The sequence below is a fragment of the Antedon mediterranea genome, chromosome 3, assembly GCF_964355755.1.
Source record: "Antedon mediterranea chromosome 3, ecAntMedi1.1, whole genome shotgun sequence".
Lineage (NCBI taxonomy): Eukaryota > Metazoa > Echinodermata > Crinoidea > Comatulida > Antedonidae > Antedon > Antedon mediterranea.
In genome coordinates, this window is record NC_092672.1 from 13,396,189 (window position 1) to 13,420,836 (window position 24,648).

The 24,648-nt window shown below is 33.0% G+C and overlaps 1 protein-coding gene across 1 annotated transcript; it reads right to left on the reverse strand.

Annotated features, from left to right (window-relative positions):
- Positions 1-1,114: 1,114 nt before the first annotated feature.
- Positions 1,115-24,437, reverse strand: LOC140044062 (DNA-directed RNA polymerase, mitochondrial-like). The gene is made up of 29 exons (XM_072088543.1): positions 24,363-24,437; positions 21,108-21,191; positions 20,303-20,834; positions 19,918-20,116; positions 18,388-18,483; positions 17,815-17,915; positions 15,404-15,653; positions 14,562-14,717; positions 14,246-14,345; positions 13,266-13,456; positions 12,856-12,975; positions 12,417-12,458; positions 12,043-12,116; positions 10,901-10,967; positions 10,496-10,631; positions 10,130-10,263; positions 9,789-9,889; positions 9,527-9,647; positions 8,864-9,060; positions 8,466-8,544; positions 8,251-8,373; positions 7,799-7,921; positions 7,466-7,543; positions 6,615-6,803; positions 6,049-6,206; positions 5,513-5,611; positions 5,000-5,072; positions 4,722-4,807; positions 1,115-1,443 (listed from the first exon to the last, which is right to left on the reverse strand). Exons 1-29 carry the CDS (start codon positions 24,427-24,429, stop codon positions 1,308-1,310), a joined length of 3,912 nt encoding a protein of 1,303 aa, XP_071944644.1. The 5' UTR covers positions 24,430-24,437; the 3' UTR covers positions 1,115-1,307.
- Between the last annotated feature and the right edge of the window lie 211 nt (positions 24,438-24,648).

Genomic DNA, 24,648 nt, shown 5'->3' on the forward strand with positions numbered 1-24,648 from the left:
TATCACTAGGGCTAGGCTGTTGAAAGTGAGGCATAAAACTTCCTTTATTGCGACTTTTAATTATCGACCAAATAAATGAATGGCAATATAAAAAAATACAGTATAAAAAATACCGTATTTTGTACCAAATTTTTATACCGTTTTTTTTTAAGCAGTTGCAGCAGAAACAGGCCCTATGTGATTATGTTGTTGTGATGGAGAATTAGGCCAAATATTTATGATGTAATTAATAAATAGTTATCAGGCCGGGTAAGAAATCCCTACGGTTCATGATTTAAGGGGATGAAAAAATGTATTTAAAACGGAGTTTGACACCTGATACTGAAAGGAAAATCCTGTCAAAGAGGACCTCTAATGTGTCCTTTAGATAGCTTTGCATGCTTGATTTCCCCCAGCCAATTACTTACCGCAAGTTCAACGACTTGCAATCTATGAAGTCTTCCCTCAGTGCACACATCATTATTTTGATAATCTACCGCATTGTGAAGCTTAGGGGGTTTTTACCAATAACTATTTTTGCCTAACTCAAGTATAAATGCAAAGTCATGTATCGTAAATGCCCACACCAAGACTAGTATTTTTGCAGGTGGTCATTACATAAACCATAATTAAGAGTCACAATTTTGGCTTTGAATTTACCTTTATGTAACATGTTTATGTGTTAGAAATATTGAATAAATTTTCATTGACAAAGAATTGATAAAGAGTTTTTTTTCTTTTTCTCTTTGTAAAATGAAATGAAATATTCTTTCCATTCAACAAATACAAAACATTCATTCGTTGTTTTATACCTTACTTAAGTGTTTTGGTATTAGTAGACATGATAGGCCTACACATTACATGTTGGAACAAACTTCTCAAAATGTTTTCAACATGATACGAAATTAACCAATCAGATTGTAAGGATATACATTCAAGTGATTTAAAATACAAAATGGAGGCTACTCATTTAAACCATGATCTCTATGTTAATCAGAAGATAATTATAGTAAACCTCCACAAATGAATTAACTTATAGTACTGTAATATAACACAAAATATTTTGTTAATGCAACTGCTTATACATACATAACAACAGTGTATAACTGCTATATCGTGTGCAAAAAAACCTAGTACTGTTCACCATTACCTTATGCCTCTTCTTAGAACTTTATTCCAGCTTATGAATATGCTTTCCTCAATTCAATAGAAGTCAGAATGGTGTATTAAAGAACAATTCCATACTAGCAAATCATTTATTGGCTCATCTACTTTGGGGTAATTTTCAGTTTGATACATCTTACCTTATTGGTAGGAGACACTATATGTTAACTGAAGAAATAAGTTGATTTAATTATACTGTTTAGATCAAACTCTCCTTTACTTGGAATTTTTTCTATGAAGTCTTTGAGTTCACTCATGTTCACTTTATCATGATCACCTTTTGAACTCGATGGAATTGGGCTGAAAAAAAGAGACAATTAATAATATTTATAGTACTGACTGAAGTACGTCTATGCTTTTTGTCGCGTCCAACATGGATTGCAAAAAATGGAACATTCGTGAATAGAGATGAAGTTTGTTTTGTATAGGAGAAAACATTTGTTTGAGTCATTTCAATTTGGTTAGTACTTCAAGTAAATTTATTTTTTCTTGGCTTTTTTTTGTTCAGTTTTAGTTTTATATATTTCAGGTCTGGCAATCTAACATTTTTAAATGATTGGCTATTGTCATTGTGAATGGGCAGAAGAACAGTAGTCTAATAATAAAAAAATATTGTGTAAAAAAACATAAAAAAAATATTGTGTAAAAAAACATTAAAAAAATATTTTAGTACTAGTAGTAGTATTTCAGTATGTTACATCACTAGGACAGTCATGATATCATGCAAGGTTCATTTGACAATTGTCTAGTTGCAACAATCCTAAATTAGGGCTGGCCCTCATTCATAGCTATGAAGACACAAATTAAATGGTCGCTTGTGTCTAACATGTGTTTAGCCAGATTCAAATTATACTAGGCAATAGCTACGCTCGCGCTAAGGTCAAATTTTCGTTCGCCAAAATGGCGAAAGGTTTTGAAAAACATTAGCCAAATTGAAAATCCTTTAGCCAAATTTAAAAAACCATAAAAATTCGCAAAAATGTTTATTAACACGTTCACTGCCAAGGCATTTTCCGTAATTTCTGTCCCAGTGCCAAGTCCCGTTTACATATTAAATTACAGTTTGAAAGTGTAACATCTGGTCACAGACTATCATGATGTCATTCAAAATACGATGGCGGGAAAAACCGTTGAGACGTATAAATACGTCACTGGCAATGGTCCAACAATTTTATTGACTTTGCCAGGAACGTAAATATACGTCGGGGATTTTCCGCGCTAAAATCGGTCAAACCTATCATCGAGAGATAAAAACAGTAAACCACACTGAATCATTTCATCCTTTATTATTTTTATTTACTATTAGCGCAATTTATGACATGTTTGAGATGATTATATTGAGTGTGAGGGCGCCATCGTATCAACCATATTCAATGCATGAGGGAATAAACACAAACAAACATATGACATTTATTTTTAGATTATCGTTTACGTACATCATTCATAAACTGCCATGCGATAATTCCTGTTCCAATCACCACTGCCAGCGATTCTACATACAATACAAAAGTGCTACGATTTTGACGTAGTATTACGTCTTGGCAAGTAGCGACACGCAATTTTTGGCGTATAAATACGCCGTGGCAGTGAACGTGTTAAATAAATAATGCATGTATTTGTTTGTTATTTTACTTCTTTTACATTTATATTATTATTATTTATCCCAATGAAGCTGATTTTCGTTACCGCGATTTTAACACGTTCGTGAAATTTCAAAAAGTGACGTGTCTTTGAAGTTAAAAATATACTATTTCTTATGTACCCATGAGAATAAAAATTATATGCCTGGAAAGATCTTGTTTAAGGGATTATTTTTATATATTTTTAATCTATGTTTATTAAATATTTTAATAGAAAACACGAGTTAAAAATGAGGTACAAAAGCCGGCGAGCCGAAATCTGCGCGCTAAAAATAACTTTGGAAAACACCTACCCATTTTCGCACCCGATCCATAATAGGTGGTGGAGTAATTTTTGTTGCATGTTATCAGGCTTTAAATACTCTTTATTTTGATATGTAAATCGGTTATTATTATTATGTACATCCGCCTCATATGTCAATTTTAACGATAACAATTTTTTAGCCTTTCTCATTATCAAAATCTGGCTAATTTAGTAATGAATTAAAGCTAATTTATATTTCTGTTTGATAAACCACATCGTTTTATTTGACTTTGCGTGGACCTGGTGCGAAGAAGCCAACAAGACCAACCACTGAAAAAAATAATCCCTACCATAAATATCAGAGTGTTTACCATTTTCCTTACGGGGGATTCAGTTCTCCGCTTATTACTAAATTACCGTCGCCTAGGTATTAGCGCGTTAATTAATGATTGGATAACCCCCGCACAGTGGACTGTTCCATTTTCTGAACTAGTATTCGCCGCACACGAGGCATGTCGAAAAATGTCGCCTCTCATCATGGAATACTTGCTTCGAAACGTCAATTTTACCGATTTATTAAATTATTTAATAAGTGGAATATTTATCAATCTATTATATAAAACAAGTACGTTAGGAAGAAATGTACCACAGAAATTTAAGAAGCTTTGAATTTGCTATGCAGCGGCCGTAACCCATTCTATGTAGGCGGCCGAAACGCGCTTTGGCCAGGGTTGCCGTTGTAGTATACGTTGTTTCTTAGCTATTCAATTTAAAGCGCAACTTTCGGTTAGAATAATTTAAAGCGCAACTTTCGGTTAGAATAATCGAAAGGGAAATAAAATTAAACATGTTAACATTATACTATTGAGGTAATTACTTTGTTAAATTTAAAATTCACCTTTTTGAATAACAGAACAGCCTCGTTTACGGAAATATTCGTCCACATGTTTCTGTTTACATTTTCTTCTCGAAGTTCATTTTCTACGTCGAAGAATAGGGACTTCCCCTTTTATTCGCTCATCATCACGTCGACGACGACCGGCCACGAACCAATCACATTAACTGTGTGTCATTAAAACGTCATCGAGGCACGCTCTGCGCATGTTTAAACAGAACTAAAAAAATGAACACGGCGATCGTGACGTCGTCACATAAAATGCTGTTGTGGTAAAAAGTGTACGCGAGTCAGAAAGTACCGAAGTGTGGCGAATTCTCGCTCCCATAAGAAGTCACGCCGACCAGGCTAGGCCTAGGCTTGGAAATGTATTTTCGCCAATTTGGCGAACGAGGCAATAATTATTTTCGCCAAATGGAGACTCCAGTCGCCATTGGCGAATTGGCGAGCGGTTAGCGTGAGCCTAGAATAGTAGGTTTTTTATATATTTAAACCAAAATCATGATAGTCAGCATCATGTAAGTGGTAGTCAGAAAATTCAAGTGGTGATCATCAGAATCAGTCTTAAACCTCTCATTTCACTTCATAAAAGGGCCATCCTAAAAACTGCAACTGAGATTTGATAGTGTCCTGATCATCCTCAAAATAATTCAACCAATCAAATTCCATTTTCAATTTACTGTTTAAGTTACAATACTTTCATATTGCATCGTATTTAATCTTTGTCGAACATCGAAAACTCCTGAAACAAGAACCCAGGGGGTTGCAACATACATATTAAAACAAAAAGGCCACTTACAGATTGCCAAACTTTGTAATGAGAGATTTTCCAAGATCATCAAGTATTGGTTCACTATGCAACTTCACAAATTGATGTCTACAAATCTATAGCAGAGTGTAATAACAGTATTTCAATTCAATTAAAGTCATGTAGACATATTTTTCAAAAACCATAGAGCAGTTCTTCGAGTACATTACAATCTATATTTTCATGAACATTTTTTAATCACAATTTTAATTAACAAAAAAATGTCTTTGCTCTAAATATAGTTGCACATTATGACATATAATTGTTACCTGATTCATAATATCCACTGTATTAGGGTGTGTCCAGAAACAGTCATGTACAGAACTAAATGTAATACCAGCTCTGTATAAGGGAAAAAACACATCATTTTTCTTATATTCTTTGACAGTTGTTTCATAAATATGTTGCAGCAGCCTACAGTATATTTAAAATGTACCAGAACATGAAACATGTCAAATTTATTTTCTGCTCTTCAACTTGGACATTTTATGCAGGATTATTGTCATCTACGTAGCCTTGATGAAAACATTTAAACTACATGTATATTTAAAAGTCTCACAATTATAACCAAGAGCCCTTCTTTCACAATCACTAGTTATTTCAGTTTAAGGGTTTAGTCAGTTTCTCCTTGATGGAAACTGGGATAAATATATTTTATTTCACAATACATTACGTGATGTTGCAGAATATTTTAAGAAAGACCAAAAGTATATATTCAAGGACGACAAAAACAAAATGGATTACAGTATATATAGTTATTGTAATTAATAATAGGAATATACCTTTGACAATAGAGGCTGGTAAGCATCATGTGTGATGAGTCTAATGAATGAATAAAGTTTGGAGGAAATGCATTCTTCTGTTTCATAGTGTCCGATTTACTATAACAAAATATTTAAAAAAAATGTTTCAGTTTGTAGATAAAAAGAGAAGGCATTTAGCGATATCAAGATGTAAAACAAATATACAAGATTCTCATTCATTATTTCTGTCTTGCGATATTCAGTATCGCAGTACAGTACTGATTTTTAAAGTCTTATTTACTTTAAGAAAACAAATCCAGTTGTTATTAAACATGTCCACTGCAGTAAATATGTTAAAAAAAACATGTGTGAAGAAGAATGCTATCTATATCACAAAGATAAAATCTTGTGTTTAAACTGCAGTGAAGTTGATTGATACAGCATATTTGAGTATTCATGTCTATAAATAAGGTTTGTATTTATAATTTTACTTATTGAAATTATTAATTTAATTACAGTAGATGGAACGGGAGATTTTACTTGAGTGTAGTAGAAAAAAGAAATAATTTACGTACTGCCTTGACATTAAAGCATCTAGGTCTTTACTTGATTTTTTAACTTTGCCAGAAACCTTTTTTAGGTAAGGTTGCACAATTGGCAAACCAAGTGGAGTCTCCCATTGTACTAGTTCACCAGCTTTGGCTATCATCCAAGCACTTTCTGTTAACCAATCCTAAGAATACAAGTACAATCCAAATATTTATACTAAGGCTATGTCTACACTATCAAACTAGTTTGACATAAAAAGTGTGATATGCCCACATATGGTAGTGATATGCTCAAATATAATATAGTGATATGACATCATGATGTCCATAAATGGGCTCTAGTTCTATTGAGTTAACAATTGTTATTACGCAATAAACATTAAATAAGCATATAAAACAAAAAAATCAAGAGTTTAAATACAATTGTACTTATCATGAATATAAATTATTTATTTATTTGGGCATGTTTTCTCACTCGTGTAAATAACTTCCTTCAAAACTATTTTAAAATGACTAAATAGGTAGTACACTACATAATATGAAAGCTAACCAGATAGTAAATAAATGTGTTCAGTCAATAAAAATACTGTTACCTGTATTTGTCTGGTTTTTGTGAACATTTTACGCAAACTCTGGAAAACTTTGCCGGTTATATATGCTGATGCAGCCCACTGCTGATCAAATGTTAGCTCTTTGACTTCTTTCAATTGCTTTAAAATCTGAAGTCTGCCCCCATAAGCAGTCACACCATATACAATTGTCATAACTGTCTGTTTTACAACCTGGACATAATGATATGAATCATGTTTTGAATCAACTACTAAATTGCTCACTATTTAAACAAAAAATTACTCCTAGTAAACATAAACATTTTTTATTTTCATTTTACCAAAATTATGATTGGTTTTTTAGGAAACCAAATAAAACAAATTATTGACCTAGACCAGGGAGTTCTAATTTTATCTCCCTACATATACTATACAATAAAAAACTAATCTCTAAAACTAATTGAATGCCTATTATATTATACGACAATAACACTTCTTTCACCATTTATCACAAAAGTTTCTCTCAAAAATGTTTCTTTTGGATAACAAAGCTGAGGCCAATTTACACAGACTAGTGGTAACTGTAATACATATATATAATCTGTTATCCTGACCATTTACACAGAACACAGACTGGATGGGCAGTTTCCCGCTCAGTATCTGATACTGGGACAAGCTACGTGGTTTTCCGCTTACCGTTACCGCTTGTCTGTGTAAATTGGCCTGTAGACAGCACAAGCTATCTGGAGATTTTCTAGTTCCAGTTATTAGTTTTCAACCTACTTGATTCAGCAAGCTGATCTAGAAGAATTGCTGTAGTACAAAATATTTAATGATTTTCTTTTCATATTACATTTTCTTGACAAAATAACATTTAAAAGCAAAGATATATTTACCTTTCTATGAATTTTATCTTCTAATAAAATTGCTACAGCATGGCCATCTGCAGCATCTTCTCGACGTGATTCTTCCACCTGTTATGTAATAAGTGTATTGGCATTTATTTACTTTATCATAATTTTCTACTCATAAAAAGATTATTTATACCATTTATAAACATCTGTAGCAAAGATACATTAACTACATGTAAAAGTAATTTAAAACCTTCCCAGTACAATTATGGTCATTTTGATACCACAGTACCTACCTCAAGGGTTAATTCCTTAATCTATAAACTTTTTGAAGCCCTTTGATTTGAATATCATTTGAAAAAAAATATTTACACTCACCATTTGAGCAACTCCATTGTACACATCTTGTGGTAGATCTAGGGGATACAAGTTCACTTGTTTAGCTCCAATAACATCTCGCCCAAGAGCTGCATAGTGTTGAAGACCATTACAAGAGCCATCCTTGGAAGAGAAAATAGAGAATGTGAAGCTAGGTGCTATTTTATTTTGCTTCGATCTATGTTTGAGTTATTTTTCGTCACACTTATATAATTTATTACCAACCGTTTTAAAAATATTAATTCCTTTAAATTTATATTCTATCATAATTTGTTAAATGTAATGTTTTTATATTGTTTTCGTATATTGTAAAGGTTTAAATTAGTTAAGTAGATGTAGATGTTTATATTTTATCATTTTAAAGAGGGCCTCTGGATATCAGATGGCCAGTGGGTTTAGTTAAATTTAAATAAAGTTGAAATAAGTGATTTGCAAATCAAAAGTGTATTTACCTGGTGCACTGGAAGATGACATATGTGTTTAGTGTGATCTGGAGAACTTACTGCAGCAGCAAGTTCTTTGCAAGCTGCTAACGTTTGCCAACAATTATCCACTGTTTGCCACCATTTTTTACCCTAAAAAAAGATTAAAATAATTTATTCCTGCACTGTTTCAGTATTCAGTGTTAGAGGATCTACTGTATATAATATTAACATTACAAAATTACCTCTAAAGGATAGTGTGCAGAATCCAGTATCAATGGCATCATGCTGTTAGCAAACTCTAATCGTTCCATTTGAGATGCTCTGTAAACACAGTATATCATTAGAGAAATATAATTAACAGAGACAATAGGAATGCATTGAGTTTCATTCACTGCATATCAGAGTGACTATCTTAAGCAAACAAAAGTGTTATGTTGAAAGTTTAAAGGCCAATTTACACAGAGGAGCGGTAACGGTAATATGAATATAGAATCTGTTATTTTTTTTATGACAATTTACACACAAGGAGCGATACAGATTTAATTTATGTGGGACAAGCTTCGCAGTTCTCCAATTACCGCTCGCCTAGTGTAAATTAGCCTTTAACGAATTCTAAATGACTCTGATGAAGATTAACAACCTCTTTTTAAGTCCAGTTAAATTGACAATATGAATCTTGAGCCAGTCGAGACCATGTTCACCAAGTGGTTTGCCAACAGCAAATAACAGTAAGCTTCTAGTTACATCATTACCAAGGTGATTGAAGTGAGGTGGGTAAGGGTAAACACGACCTCTGAAGTCCATGTTGTGTGGAAACCAAAAAATATGGTCTCGAAACTAAATATAATATACTATATATTATTATTATGCATAATTCTATGCTTATACAGAAACTCTCCAATCCCAGGTATGCTTGAGCTGACCTAATATACCTGGCATTCTTGAAACTCCGGTATACCTAATGTGTTTTATAGCAAAAAAAAAAAAAAATTGGAACCGAAATTATGGTATTAGGAGATGTTTTTAATTTTCAGTAATCTGGTATTGGGAGAGTTGACTGTATAAGATTATTCAGATTTTTAGTTAAACAATATAAAGGTTAGAAGATAACCTAACTGTTTTGACTATTTTTCATAAGAATCTCAATATAATTTAAAAAATCAAATATTGTGTCCAGACAATAATACAAACATGCTTGAATAGTATGTGCTATTTTTAGCATGTTCTGTATTAGGAACAATACACAAAACCTGGTGATGATTTACAACAATTTAGATAAAAAGCTATATGTATTTATACATACTGCATTGGCAATTGATAGTTTGTAAACTTCGTTCATCCTCAGAGCGTGCATCTCAGACTTTTTCTTGCGATATTGTATTCTCTGCTTTTGAATCTCTATCATTTCTTCACTTTTCATACATCTGACAAATATAAATGTTTATAGTCAATTGACCTTTTTGGAAATATTAGGACAAATTATTCCAATATTAATTGTAAAAATTATAGACAATAAATCATTAAAAGATAATAACATTTCTATGATTGGGAGCAATTTTACTTACTTGGAATATGATGGAGGTTCTGGACAAACAGATGATGGAGGTGGAATATTGAGGTCTTCATCTCCTCCTTTCCTGAATATGTCCAACACTATATCCAACACCTGAGCAATAACATACAGGGATTATTCATTTTTAACAGGATATGACAAAACCTGTCTACTTTAGTTACATTTTCGGTAAACATAAACTTAGTTTGCCATAACAACTGAACTGAAGGTTATGTTTAATGTATACATAACATTCTAGAAAACATCAAATTATAATTTTCACACAGTGTATAGACAGTATAGTCTTTGTTGTATTTAGTAATAATACAATTATAATTAGGTAAGTGTACTTACTGGATTGTTCACAATCCATGGTGTATTTGAAAGCTGGTTTAACGAGTCTAACACAGGATTGAGGGCAGCAGATTCAAGTTTTTCTTTTAATAATTGCATTTGGGGTGAATCATCTCTAGTTCTCATTAGGGAACCTTCAAAATAAACAGTTAAACAAACATAGGAGATTACAGACAATGTTGATGAGACAACACACATTTTCTTACAATTAAATACTTATGACAACAAACAACTAAATTCTAGAGTGAATTTTTCAGCCAACCTGACATAAACAATATACTCTGTTAAGATTGGGTGCCACTATTCAAACTATTATAAAGGTTTAATAATAACTATACACATACGATATAGAACAGAAAAACTTACAAGGAGAAAACAAATAGCCTCCAAACTTGTGTGAGCACCAAGGAAGAGGTGGAGACAGCATAGGTACTTGGTTACTGTCAAATGTAACATCAGGTAGGCATGCATCTTGGATAAGGCTTACTAACTTGGGATGTGGCTGTAAATGGAAAATCTAGAGTTAGATACCAATGCTGAAGTGCCAAATACAGAAATAACTGTCTTTTGGTAACCCATCGTTAGAAGTCTTTTGGGTATTTTTTGTAGATTTTGTAAAATTTGACCCACTATATGCATTTTTTTTTTTACTACAGACCTTCTTTTGTATGTACATTTATTCCATATAATAGTTTGTTATAAGTATTTTATTATTATTTTACAAATAAAGAAAAAAAAGAACGAGTGGTTGAATAAGGTCTACATACATACCTTTACAAAACCTACTGTCTTAAGACTTCTGTAATCAAAGATGTGATACAGCCCAGGAATCATCTGCCTATTACCCAAAAGTATTACAATCAGGAAATATGTATAGGTAAACAATTACATTTATTTATTTACAGAAAGAAGTTATTAAATTATCAATTTCTATATTGGTAAGATAAAAATAATACAACTTTAATAAAGTGCTGTTTACTGATGTCTCACAACGCTTAAAAGACCAACAAGAATTATTGAAAAAGGTGAGATTTTAGATGTGATTTGAATTGCTATGAGATGTACACTGAAGCTGGTTCCAAACCAATGTTGCAGAAAACCCCTTGGGGTAAGATTTAAGGTAAATCAGAGCAATGTGGTGTACCTCTTGTAAGCAGATACGAACAAATTTTTTAAATTACAATTTTGTATTTTAACAATTTATTTCTGTATAAAGCAGCACCCGTAATTACATTTTGCTTATGCATTGAGAAAGCTGCGAATATTGGAAATAAGAAAAATAATGCTATTCTACAAGCAGTCACTTCTTGTAGATTTGTGGTCTATACTTATTACATTGTTATTAAAAGAAGAATAAGAAATGTAAAAAAAAAAATACCCTGTATTAAACCTGATAAGAGGCAATATAGCTAATAAAGGATTTAGCCACCACAGTTGGTAGTAGCAATAGAGCACCTAGGTAAGAATGCTCAAACACTACTATGACAGATTAGATAGTTTGAAAGATACAGTATGATCACATTTGCTATATTATTCAATTGTTTATTCACTTTGTTTGTTGTTGTTTATTAGTTTCCACAAATACATATAATTTTACTGGTACTGGTTCTTGTATCAGTGATACTAGATCACATATGGTGGCTATTGACTGTATACAGTTAGCGCTCACAAACACTGCATTACGGACATTATACAGTCAATATTTATAAATGGGGATGGTGGTCACAATTGAGCAGAGGCCACCATTAACAAATATAGCTAGGCAATATAGCTAATAAAGGATTTAGCCACCACATATTGTCTTTGTAAACCATGTGGCTCAGACCACACCCTCATGGCTACAGCACTGCAATACATACAGAGCAGTGACTGCAAATAGATTAGCTGAGAAATTATTAATACCTTTTACCTACCTCACAGATGCTGAACCAAGGTGAGTGTCAATGTTAATCTCATGTAACATCATATCAGCTAACAAGGAACCGATCTAGAAAAAAAACAGAAATGTAATTCAAAGTGCAAAACTATTATAATTAGGTATACGAACATGTGGTTGACATTCATCTTTACTATTACAAATTGTTTTGGGAACCAAATTAGGGTCATGGAACGTATGTCTAGAGGTAATTACTGTACTTGGATGTCATTGGTTTCAATCCACCTGATAATACTTGCAAAATTGTGTCCTCCTGTGTATTATTATATAAATATGTGTAAAGTATAATAAAGCATAATGTATGTCGCATTTGACAAATTATTAACCAATGATAAATGATATAATACTTACTGATAAAATAACAGCTCTTGACCAATGATTACTTTCAGTGTCCTGCAATAGATTTGATGCATATTTATAGTGTTACAGATTCACAGAAGCGTCAACAAGTAGAGCACCTAGTAAGAATGCTCGAGTTTGAAAGATACAGATATGTATTCCCTTTGTTTGTTGCTGATTATTAGTTTCCACAAATACATATAATTTTACTGGTACTTGTAACTTGTAACCGTGATACTAGATCACATATGGTGGCTATTGACTGTATACAGTTAGCACTTACTAACACTGCATTACGGACATTATACAGTCAATATTTATAAATGTACATGGTGGTCACAATTGAGCAGAGGCCACCATTAACAAAAAATAAAACACTTTAATTAATACATTAATTATTTTTGTTATGAATTGGAAGTCCATATTTTCCAAATGGATAAAAAAAACAAACCAGTGATGTTCCAGATGCATGGCAATGTTGAATCTCCAGCCACTTCTCTCTAAGATTTGTCGAAGTCAACTTTTCTTCATTTAAACACAAAGGTACAAACCGTGTGTATAGCTGGTCAATCTGATGAATCAAAAAGACATGTTCATATTACTACTCAAAAAGCACTGTAAAAACCTAATAAATCATAGTATTACTATTAGTAGTTTCAATTGAGTTCACATCCATCGTCCTAACGTCCTCTTTTCCCCTTGCCTGGAAAATCAAAATGCCATGAATCCCAAATTTTTCTAACTCTGGCCATTCAAGGGCCAATCTTCTTTCAAGTGCCTCTTAACTCAGTGTGGCAGTACTGTTCAAAAGAAAGCCAGTATATTGTTGAAATAATAGTCATTGCATATCTGAAACCATACCTTCTTGCTAACTCCTGTTTTAATCTTTTTCAGAATAACATATCGATGATAAATTCGCTGTCCAAGTTCCAATGATAAGTTAACACGGGCATTTCCTTCTGATGAAGTCGCCAGTGTATGTAAGGCTTGCAACATTATATCAACATACTCGTTTGTGTCAAATAAACATAGAAATGGATAGAAATTTGCAACTAAAAAAAAAAGTATAATGTATCACAGTTCAGCTCCAGGCATACATATTTGGTTTAAAATGAATACAAATTTAAAATTGTGTTTTCTTAAAATGGACAAATATTTGGAAAACACTCTGGTATTATATAAAACTTATTTTTCAGTAGTAGGGTGATAGATAAAAATATACAACATCTGTGTAGAAAAGAATTTTAAAATTTTGTGGCCACCTGGAATGAAAAAAGTATGGGAAACATATAGAGATATTCCTTCAGATTTTCAGCAGCAATATATTTTTTTTATGAATATCAAATTACCTGAAAGGAAAGTAAAAACCATTGATGTTTGTTTTTGTTTTTAAAGAAACTGTGGGGTACAGTAGTACTAGAGATAACGATGCAATCAAGAAAAAACTTTGCTGAAAATGGATATGATCATAATAATTATAATCTGATGTCTGGCTTGACAGTTTTCATTAGTGAAACGTTGGTTGCTAAAGTTTCAATTCTCAATTTCACGAGTCCAGATAAATTAATGTTCATTTTCATAGATATTTGTGTGAAAACACATAATAAGGGGCAGTTTTTAGGTGGTTCCCCCTAAATAGGTGTAACCCAATTAGGGGGGAAATTTGTTGGGTCCCAATGGTGCTACTGTATTTGTTATAATCAACTAGAATGTTGAATTTTAGGAACCGTGCTCGCTTTTGTCATGGTGTAACCCATGGTTGATGAAACATACCCTTCAACGTGCGAGTTTCGCTTTTGTCTAGTGCGAACTGCATTCTACTTTAAATGACAAATACTCACTTCCACTAAAAGATTTGATATTATGACCAAACTTGTCTTCATCAAAAGCTCTCGATAGACAACTCTGCCATTCACGCTCATGTGCCTTAAGTATTCTTCGCTGTTGAAAAAAAAATAAATATCTAGAAAAAAACGACAAATCACAGCAGAGTTTTAAATCATTAAATTCTGGCACTTACCCTTAACAAACAGCTTGTAACATTTGCTTTGTCATATACAGTATTATTGCAAGAAATAACCAAATTGACCCAAAAGCACCAACTTTCGTTGGTTCCACTCTTTATTAATTGTGTAAAGCACCATTTGTGTGGCAAACCTTTTGTTCTATCTGTGGGCTGATGTCATCATCTACTTCTACTGACTTCACTTTTAAATATCCAAGTTCCTCTATCTTCACTTGCTTGACCATACTCTTCTTGAAAGTATTGTAATCTTTATCCAAAGGTAACTTTTCAGAAAAGACATCAGAATCCTAATAACAAAAAAAATTTTAGCAGCATTTTTTTATTTTGCCTTGTGTTTCTGTTATCCTTGCTGTAAGTGGCTGATTTGTTTTTGCTGTTGTCTTTGGTTTTTCAATAAACTATTTTTATTTCACAATTAACACTGCTAGCACTACTTATACCCCTTTATTTAAACAAAAGCATTTCCTAGGCTTTTGTTTTACGAATTAACAGCCATCTATCAACTATCAAGACAAGTACACACTGTTGTATAGTATGTGTCACACGTCTGCAACAATGTGTCAATAAAGCTACAGTATGTTTGCACTAACTTTTATGAAAAAATGATGCTCATGTTCATATAGACACGATAATGAAAATGAATAATTAAAATTTGACTGGCAGATGACCCAGTTGTAAATTTTATAGAATACAATTGAAGCATAGATAATTATCAATAACAATACTTCTTGGTCTATAAACACTGTGTTCATTTCATTATTTATTCGGTCTATTTCAGTATATACATACAAAAAAAAACTGAAATTGGGGAGACCAGGGTCAACCTAAGTGAATTTAATCACTGTAGCTGAGCCGGTTGACCCGGTTCAGAACAATGCCCTTCCAATGGTTTACCTATGCATAGTATGAAAGGTTACGTATACGCAGCATTTTCTTTCTGTACTAATATACCTACTGTATAGCTCCACTGTACCTGAAGCTTATCCTCCTGTCTGATAGTAGACGAGTAGAACTCTTGGACAAGGTGATTTGTGCAAAGTTGTGGTTCATATTCCTTTTGAACTAAGGCTTCATAACACCCAGCTTTCTCTAAAGCATTAACAATAAATCCTTTTTCATCTTCAGTTAACTTGCATGAAAGTATATTATTTACATCTAGTCCTTCTTTTTTCATCTGACTAATATATTTTAAAGTTGAGTTTTTAGAAGTAGTTGAATCATTTCTAAAAGAGAAAAAAAGATTAATTATTTTGTCCCAATAACTATACTTAGAGATATATTGTCCACTGGATCCACTAAGTTTTTAAAAAAACAACTGGTAAAGCCTAACAGCTCTTTTATCCAAAATCACAATATCACTTGTATTGGAACAAACTCTACGCTCGCGCTAACCGCTCGCCAATTCGCCAATGGCGACTGGAGTCTCCATTTGGCGAAAATAATTATTGCCTCGTTCGCCAAATTGGCGAAAATACATTTCCAAGCCTAGGCCTAGGCTGGTCGGCGTGACTTCTATGGGAGCGAGAATTCGCTACACTTCAGTACTTTCTGACTCGGGTACACTTTTTACCACCACAGCATTTTATGTGACGACGTCACGATCGTCGTGTTCATTTTTTTAGTTCTGTTTAAACATGCGCAGAGCGTGCCTCGATGACGTTTTAATGACACACAGTTAATGTGATTGGTTCGTGGCCGGTCGTCGTCGACGTGATGATGAGCGAATAAAAGGGGAAGTCCCTATTCTTCGACGTAGAAAATGAACTTCAAGAAGAAAATGTAAACAGAAACATGTGGACGAATACTTCCGTAAACGAGGCTGTTCTGTTATTTAAAAAGGGGAATTTTAAATTTAACAAAGTAATTACCTCAATAGTATAATGTTAACATGTTTAATTTTATTTCCCTTTCGATTATTCTAACCGAAAGTTGCGTTTTAAATTGAATAGCTAAGAAACAGCGTATACTGCAACGGCAACCCTGGCCAAAGCGCGTTTCGGCCGCCTACATAGAATGGGTTATGGCCGCTGCATAGCAAATTCAAAGCTTCTTAAATTTCTGCGGTACATTTCTTCCTAATGTACTTGTTTTATATAATAGATTGATAAATATTCCACTTATTAAATAATTTAATAAATCGGTAAAGTTGACGTTTCGAAGCAAATATTCCATGATGAGAGGCGACATTTTTCGACATGCCTCGTGTGCGGCGAAGACTAGTTCAGAAAATGGAACAGTCCACTGCGGGGGTTATCCAATCATTAATTAACGCGCTAATACATGCATACCATGCACATTGCCTGGGCGACGGTAATTTAGTAATAAGCGGAGAACTGAATCCCCCGTAAGGAAAATGGTAAACACTGATATTTATGGTATTGGTAGGGATTATTTTTTTCAGTGGTTGGTCTTGTTGGTTTCTTCGCACCAGGTCCACGCAAAGTCAAATAAAACGATGTGGTTTATCAAACAGAAATATAAATTAGCTTTAATTCAATACTAAATTAGCCAGATTTTGATAATGAGAAAGACTAAAAAATTGAATTTTTATCGGTAAAATTGACATATGAGGCGGATGTACATAATAATAATAACCGATTTACATATCAAAATAAAGAGTATTTAAAGCCTGATAACATGCAACAAAAATTACTCCACCACCTATTATGGACCTCGTGCGATCGGGTGCGAAAATGGGTAGGTGTTTTCCAAAGTTATTTTCAGCGCGCAGATTTCGGCTCGCCGGCTTTTGTACCTCATTTTTAACTCGCGTTTTCTATTAAAATATTTAATAAACATAGATTAAAAATATATAAAAATAATCCCTTAAACAAGATCTTTCCAGGCATATAATTTTTATTCTCATGGGTACATAAGAAATAGTATATCTTTAACTTCAAAGACACGTCACTTTTTGAAATTTCACGAACGTGTTAAAATCGCGGTAACGAAAATCAGCTTCATTGGGATACCTAATAATAATATAAATGTAAAAGAAGTAAAATAACAAACAAATACATGCATTATTTATTTAATAAACATTTTTGCGAATTTTTATGGTTTTTTAAATTTGGCTAAAGGATTTTCAATTTGGCTAATGTTTTTCAAAACCTTTCGCCATTTTGGCGAACGAAAATTTGACCTTAGCGCGAGCGTAGACTACACATTATTTATTACAGTGGCCAATTGCATCATTGGGTGATTATCATATATTATGAATGTACGCAAGTACTGTACAGTTTTGTTATCTCAATAAAAAAAGTGACTTATGACTTAAGCAGCAATGAATTTGAGAGGGACATGTCTTACAGATGATTAGTAATAGACAGGATTTTATGTTTGGTAGATCAAAATAAAATAAAAATATTTCGTATTCATTTCTACCTTCCAATATATTCAAGTACAGCTGCATATGATTGTAGATCAGGATGTACGCCTACTTCCATCATGTCCTTAAATAATTTACGAATTTTACTCTGATCACCCTAAAAATAAATAAATACATTTTTTGAAATTTTATGAATAAGGTCATAACAATTGAAGCAAGCCATTTTTAATCATTCCAATTCTTGTATTTCTGTTTTTAAAGCTTGGTTCCCACATGAACGTAACACAAAGACACAATTGTCATTTGACAAGTAATAATGAGTGGATCATCTGAACTGTAGCTTGTGATTGGTCAATGCACTTGCACTGTTGTTGTGTTGCATACAAGTGGGACACAAGATTAATTATGTGAACCAATAAAATTCATAAATAATTGAACAAGTTATAGGAAGTGTGGAATGTTGTTCATGGTTGGATACATGTCAGAAGTTCAGGCACATTCAAAAGCACAAACAGAGAATAAGTCTGTATAATCACAGTGGGACTTATTCAGTAAAAAGTGCTCAACTTATCGACTGTAGCACTTAATGTATGATTTATTTTTTGCTGTATAAATATATATTTACTAACTTGTTTAGCATATCCATGTAGCATGACATTAAATACTTCTACATCTAATGGTATAGTATTCTTGAATTTCTGGAACATCAATTCAGCTCGGGTCAACTAAGGAAACATTAAAAATTAGATTCAACTGAACGTATAAAAAAATGCTATACCGTTACGAAGTTCATATAATTCAATAACACAAGTATTCTTGAAAGACAACATTAGTCCAGGACTAAGGATAGCCTTCTTTAGGTTGGTATTAGGGACTTTATGAAACATGAAAGGAACCCACAGGATAAGCTTAAAGATGTATTGTCCCCTGAAAAATCATTTTTTGTTAAATATGCCATTTTAGTGTCACCTAATAGTTATCCACTTTGACCATAAATTGGATCGAGAAAAAAAAAAGCATTTTCCTAAAAAAACTGTAATTTAAAGCAAAAATAGTCAAATTGGCTGCCAGCCAATGGGTTTTTGGTTGAATTTAACCATTTATTTTGTCATTTTATAAGTGAAAACATTTATTTTTTTCTATGGAAGTGATTAACTCTATTAAAACTACAAAATAATCTATTAAAATTCTGATTTTATTAATCTTTATTTTTCATGTTTTTAGGGGACAATACATCTTTAACTTTTTGAGGAAACTAAAGTTGAAATGTTCCTGTTTACGGAGAAAGTCTAGAAATAATGTACATACTGTATAACCTTTAATATACAGTAAAAAATTACATTTAAATGTGAAAATATCAAAACTCTAAATTATATTTGAACTTCCTATATAATTGTTCAACAACATAACATTTTGATTGGCTTAAAATTGCTGTATTAAAAGCAATACATTCTGCGCAGCATTTGAATACAAGCCTTCTAGCTAGGAAGACCTATGCTGTTCCACTAGAGCCAAGCGATTCAGAAAGGCCCCACACAGCGAGAGAAGGGAGGGAGAGAGATAATGTTGGTCGTCGTCTTTGCGCCAGGATGCGTAACTAATAAAAAGGCTTTGTTGACTGTATATGATTTTACACTCTAGCAAACACAGGATATTTGTTGTCCTCCCCTAACCGTAGTGTTTCGCAAAGTCCCTATTCTCAAAATCTGGACTAAACTATGAAAAAGGTGGCCTTGAGAATTTATTCTTCTTTCCTTACCAAAAAAACAAAATAGTTCCAGGGATATAAAAAGATTGACATAATATTATGCATACAGTACATATAATTACATTGAAATTATTAGTTGCCTATTGAAGTCTATACTGTAGTTACTGTCTTTGGAGCTATATTGTATTTTCTTAGTCCAGCAGTGGCTGTTTTAATTTTTGTCTGAAATCATTATAAACAAGAAATGGTTTAAGTGCCAAAATATTTATCTTTTTATTTTACTATTAATCTAATCAAATCTACACTACATTATTGACCTAAAATAACAACCACAATACTGTAAAACGATCTCGAAAAGAAGCCTATCTCGAAATAAAGCCCACTAGGCTTTTTGCCCACTAGGCTTTTTTTCCATAGGCTTCTTCATAAGGTTTTTCAGTATTATACTTACCATACCAGTGAATATACACACTTCAAGATACGGTAATAAGTAGATATGTGGATGGGTAAAGTATGTTTTGTAAAGTGGCATGATTTCAGCTTGCGGTAAATGTTTTTTCTTATGCATAGATATAACTTTTGTCTCGGGTGTGGTGATTGTACTGTCATCTAGTTCATCTGCATTCAATTCACATTCAATTACTTGTGATCTGAATAGTATAGAAAAAAAAATACAATTAAAGACATAGACATGAAAGTTAATTTTAAGGGACAAACAAACATAATCGAATGCATTGCAGTATAAGGTAGGTAAGAATACAAATCCTACAGTTTTGTTAAAAAAAGACATTGGGGTTTTAGGCATGGAATCAATCATGTGTTAAACTATATAATACCTTTTACTTGAGATCTGTGATTCGTTGGTAATCTGACCTGATGAATTAATATCTTCTTTACTGAACTGTAGTGATGTTGAATTAAAATGTTTTTTTTTTGCAAAAGCTTCTTTTTTCTTTGATTGAGTATTTATTTCATTTGTTTCAGTTTTATTAATAGCACCTGTTGATGAAACTTCTGGTTTATTTTCTAAAAGTTTTAATTTCTTCTTAGTTATTTGCTTGGCTTTCTTCAGACCACATTTTGGTAGGCTTTTATTTAATTTTAATTTCTTGATTTCACTCCCTAGTTTGGTAGATACATCCTTTTTTATTTTCTTCCTCGGTTTCTTTATTGTTGTCTTTTGTTTGGATTTAATCTTTCTTTCCTTGCTTTTAACATCATGTTTTTTCTTGACTGGTGGAAATTCTTCCTTATCACTAGTAGAATGACGGATTATCGCCTCAGTATCCACGGCTCTGTGATCAGAAATTGCAAGGATGTTTGTTTTGTTGACAACATGTTGCAATTGATTAACTCTTTTATCTAATACTAAAGAAAAGAAACCATATACTTTAATTGTCAATTTAACTTTTTCAGGACCTACAATTTTTTTCAGGACAAATAATTTTTTTCCATCTAATTCTTGGTTTAAAGTTAATAACTAATATAGTATGTGACATTAAAATATCATATTAAAAAGAAATTAAAAATTTTAGAGGAACAATATAACTTAATTTTCATTAAGTTTTTAATGATTTTTTTTCCACCAAATATTAAACCTATTAAAATATTTGTTTAATAAAAGTAAAATGAAAAACTGACCTGTCTGCAATTCATTGACTTTCACATGGAAACTGTTTTGGACATTATCTGGTATATTGCACAAACTACAGCTACCAACATGCTCTATTAATCAAAACATACATTTTCAGTCTGTGAGCAGTGTTTACAACAAGACACTGACAGGCATATAGGCCTATCAACTCTGTCATCACAGTGGAGCGAATGGAAATTTTGTACCACCCCTGGTCAATAATGAATGGCAGCAGGCGATCCAGCAATGGGACCTAATATTGATTGGCTATCCTTTGCTCTATAGACTGTACAGTGTGGGGTGTGTCGAAAGCGAAGACCTCAAAAGCAAAGATCGAAGACCGAAGACCTCGAAAGTGAAGACCCTACGAAATTGTAGTGTGCACAAAATCCGACCAAAATCATACAAAATCGTGATAACACCTTGAATTTACAGGTTCTAAAAAAAGATTTCGATTTTAATCGTTATGTTATCAAAAAACATGACTTTATCTAGGAACAAGCTTACGCGTTTTCGCCAATGGAGTTAATATGTGATATGGTTTTAACTGTAGCATTGAATTGAATGCAATATTGACTAGAGGGTACTCCGAGAGTACAAACCTCCGCCTACTGTAAAATTCCCCTACATAAAATTCCCCCCCAAAATGTTTTTTTTAAACATTTTTTTTATTAGTTCTAAAGTGTAAATAGGCTAACTGCACACTAAAAAGTTGTGGATGAGAGTGTGGTGTAATGGTTATGTATCCAGCCTCTCACAGTTGAGATCGCTGGTTCAAGTCCCGCTGAGGTTTTTTTTTTACTGCTTGGTTCCCACTAGAACGTAACGCAAGGACGTAAACGCAACGCAAGCGTTTTAACCAATGACAAGTGAAGTTATAGACAGTTAGCAATCACAAGCGAAGCCATCGCTTGTGATTGGTCAATTCACTTGCGTTGCGTTACGTCCTTGCGTTGCGTCGCTAGTGGGAACCACGCTTTAAACATGTATTTTGACAGTGTTGGTAAACGTAATACCGATATGAATAAACACCCGTTTTAAAAATAATTAAACGTGAACACACTATCGTCACTAATCACATTGCAACCGTAACAAAATCGGCAACTTTTGAAGCGAATATTTTTTTATTTCAATCTTTGTTTTGAATGGCTTTTGTGAACTTTGACATAATGGCATAATTAAATGTTATTCGGATTTATGGAAGCCGTGAAACAGATGATGTGTCGCAGGAAACGATCGATTTATAACCAAAATTTATAGAACGCTGATGCCTATTATCGTTCGTTCTTTTTAGCTTTTTGTCAAATCATAATTTGAATATATTCTGTCAAATTTGGCCAGGGAAAATATTTTAAGAGCTGGAATTAGTTTCCAGATCGACGCAACGTGCGCCTTCAGAACAAACTTGCGTGTCATTACAAGTGGGAACCGAACCGACGACGGAAGCACGGTCCGTAGACGTGTTCAACACTTCTGCTTTACGTTCGTCATAATGATTCTCGATCGTAAGAGGGGATGCAAAATAGATAGAAGAGTATTTTCTTATGTTGCGCGCGTCAATACGATACAGTACATTGCGGCAGGATGTTTTTGTTTAGTGGTTCGTTGGTTAATGAAATATTTATTTTACTTTTTATATTTTTCTTCTTTACATAGTACTGTCGCTTCACCAACCACACTAACCGATACTGATAATATCATTTGTCCATTATGAATACATTAGAAAAACATTTTTAAACTGGTGAATAATTAAATCAGCAATAGTTTACTGTAGTATAGGCCTACAATGGGGAAAATGTAAAAGTTTAAAATACTGTACAGCATGACTAAAGGAAAATAAATATCTTATTGTATTTAATCGTACATTTAGACAACAGGCAAATATTATAGAAAATAAATATATATCAACATCAATAAGTTGTACTCACGCGTATAGTACTACTGTATAACAAAGACAAAGAAATCTTGGAGAAGGTGCAGAGAAGAGCTACAAAGATGGTCAAGTCAATAAGTGATCTACCATATGAAAAAAGGTTAGAATATCTTGATCTTCAACCATTAGAGACAAGAAGACTACGAGGAGATTTGATTGAAGCTTTCAAAATTTTGAAAGGCTTTGAGGATATTGACCCAAAAGATTTATTTAAATTGTCTCACAACATCAGAACCAGGGGACACAGCTTAAAACTATATCGTCCAAAACTTAGAGGAAATCTTATGTGCAGGGTCAACTTTTTTACCATCAGAGTCATACATCACTGGAATTCTCTGCCTGAATATGTAATAAAAGCCTCTTCAGTGAACATCTTTAAGTCTAGACTTGACAACTATTTTCGGCTAGAAATGGAATCTAATAGGCACTAGCCTAAACTATTTCCATCAAACATTAAGTGTAAGTGTAAGTGTATAACATTTTTAAAAACAAGTGTAAAATCTATGATAAGGACACTTTTTATATAGGCTCTAAAATTAGCCTAAATAGGCCTATCGCAATCCTTTACTTCTTACAATTTACTTACTGTAGTTTATTTCTATACTTTTCTATACAATTGGCTATGGTTTTAAATTGCAGGCGACGTGTGACATAAAGTTATCGGAACCGTAGTATATTAATTAATATTGTGCACATTCAATTCAATGCTACCGTGTGCGTGTCCTTCTTGTGCGTCCGTCGCCTTGCAAATAGCGCGATGTGTTTGTTCGTAAACCATATCACATATAAACTCCATTGGCGAAAACGCGTGAGCTTGTTAATAGATAAAGTCATGTTTTTTGATAACATAACGATTAAAATCGAAATCTGTTTTTAGAATCTGTAAATTCAAGGTGTTATCACGATTTTGTATGATTTTGTGCATACTACCATTTCGTAGGGTCTTCGCTTTCGAGGTCTTCGGTCTTTGCTTTCGACACACCCATACAGTGTGACAAAATTAATAATATTAATAATAATAGCACATGCGTGAAACCCGATTCGGTAATACATATTTTCATATTTTTCTGACTTTAAATCGAATAATTATTTTGTTCAATTTTGCGAGAATGTTTTGGGCCCGATCGTCTTATTCATTGGGGCTGATCGTTTGGGCCCGATCGTCTCTGGTCCCAATCGTCTTTCACCCTTGATGGGCCCGATCGTCTTGAAGTGGGCCCAATCGTCCGTGGTCCCGATCGTCTGATAACCGTTTTAGACTAGCCTAGGCCTAGCTTTATTAGACGGCCTCCTAGCATAGGCCTAGGTTGTGTGTGTGTGAGTTACTTACTGATAAAGGCGTGTCTTCCGAATCCTAAAAACCTATTGCATGCCATAAAATATGGCGTACATTTCATTGAGCATAATTTTATCAAGAAAAAACACATTGTTTACAGGATTTTGTTCTTTTCACGTGTTCATGTTATGTATATTGTGTGTTAAAGTACGTTCATACGAGAAAAAGAGGGCGGTGTGGTTGTTATGTATTAATTTTTTAAATAATTTACGAAACTTTCGCGGTCCAAGCATATGATAAGCATAGATTAACCGTTGGTAGAAATTTAAATTGCAGCATG

Bases quoted from the DNA above. Each gene is read 5' to 3' on its own strand.
- LOC140044062 (XM_072088543.1), bottom strand. From the start codon at position 24,429: ATGAAATGTACGCCATATTTTATGGCATGCAATAGGTTTTTAGGATTC. The intron at 12,117-12,416 runs GTAAGTATTATA...TTTTTTTTCTAG, and splicing joins CAAGAGCTGTTATTTTATCA to ATCGGTTCCTTGTTAGCTGA. The intron at 4,808-4,999 runs GTAACAATTATA...ACTCTGCTATAG, and splicing joins CAGTGGATATTATGAATCAG to ATTTGTAGACATCAATTTGT.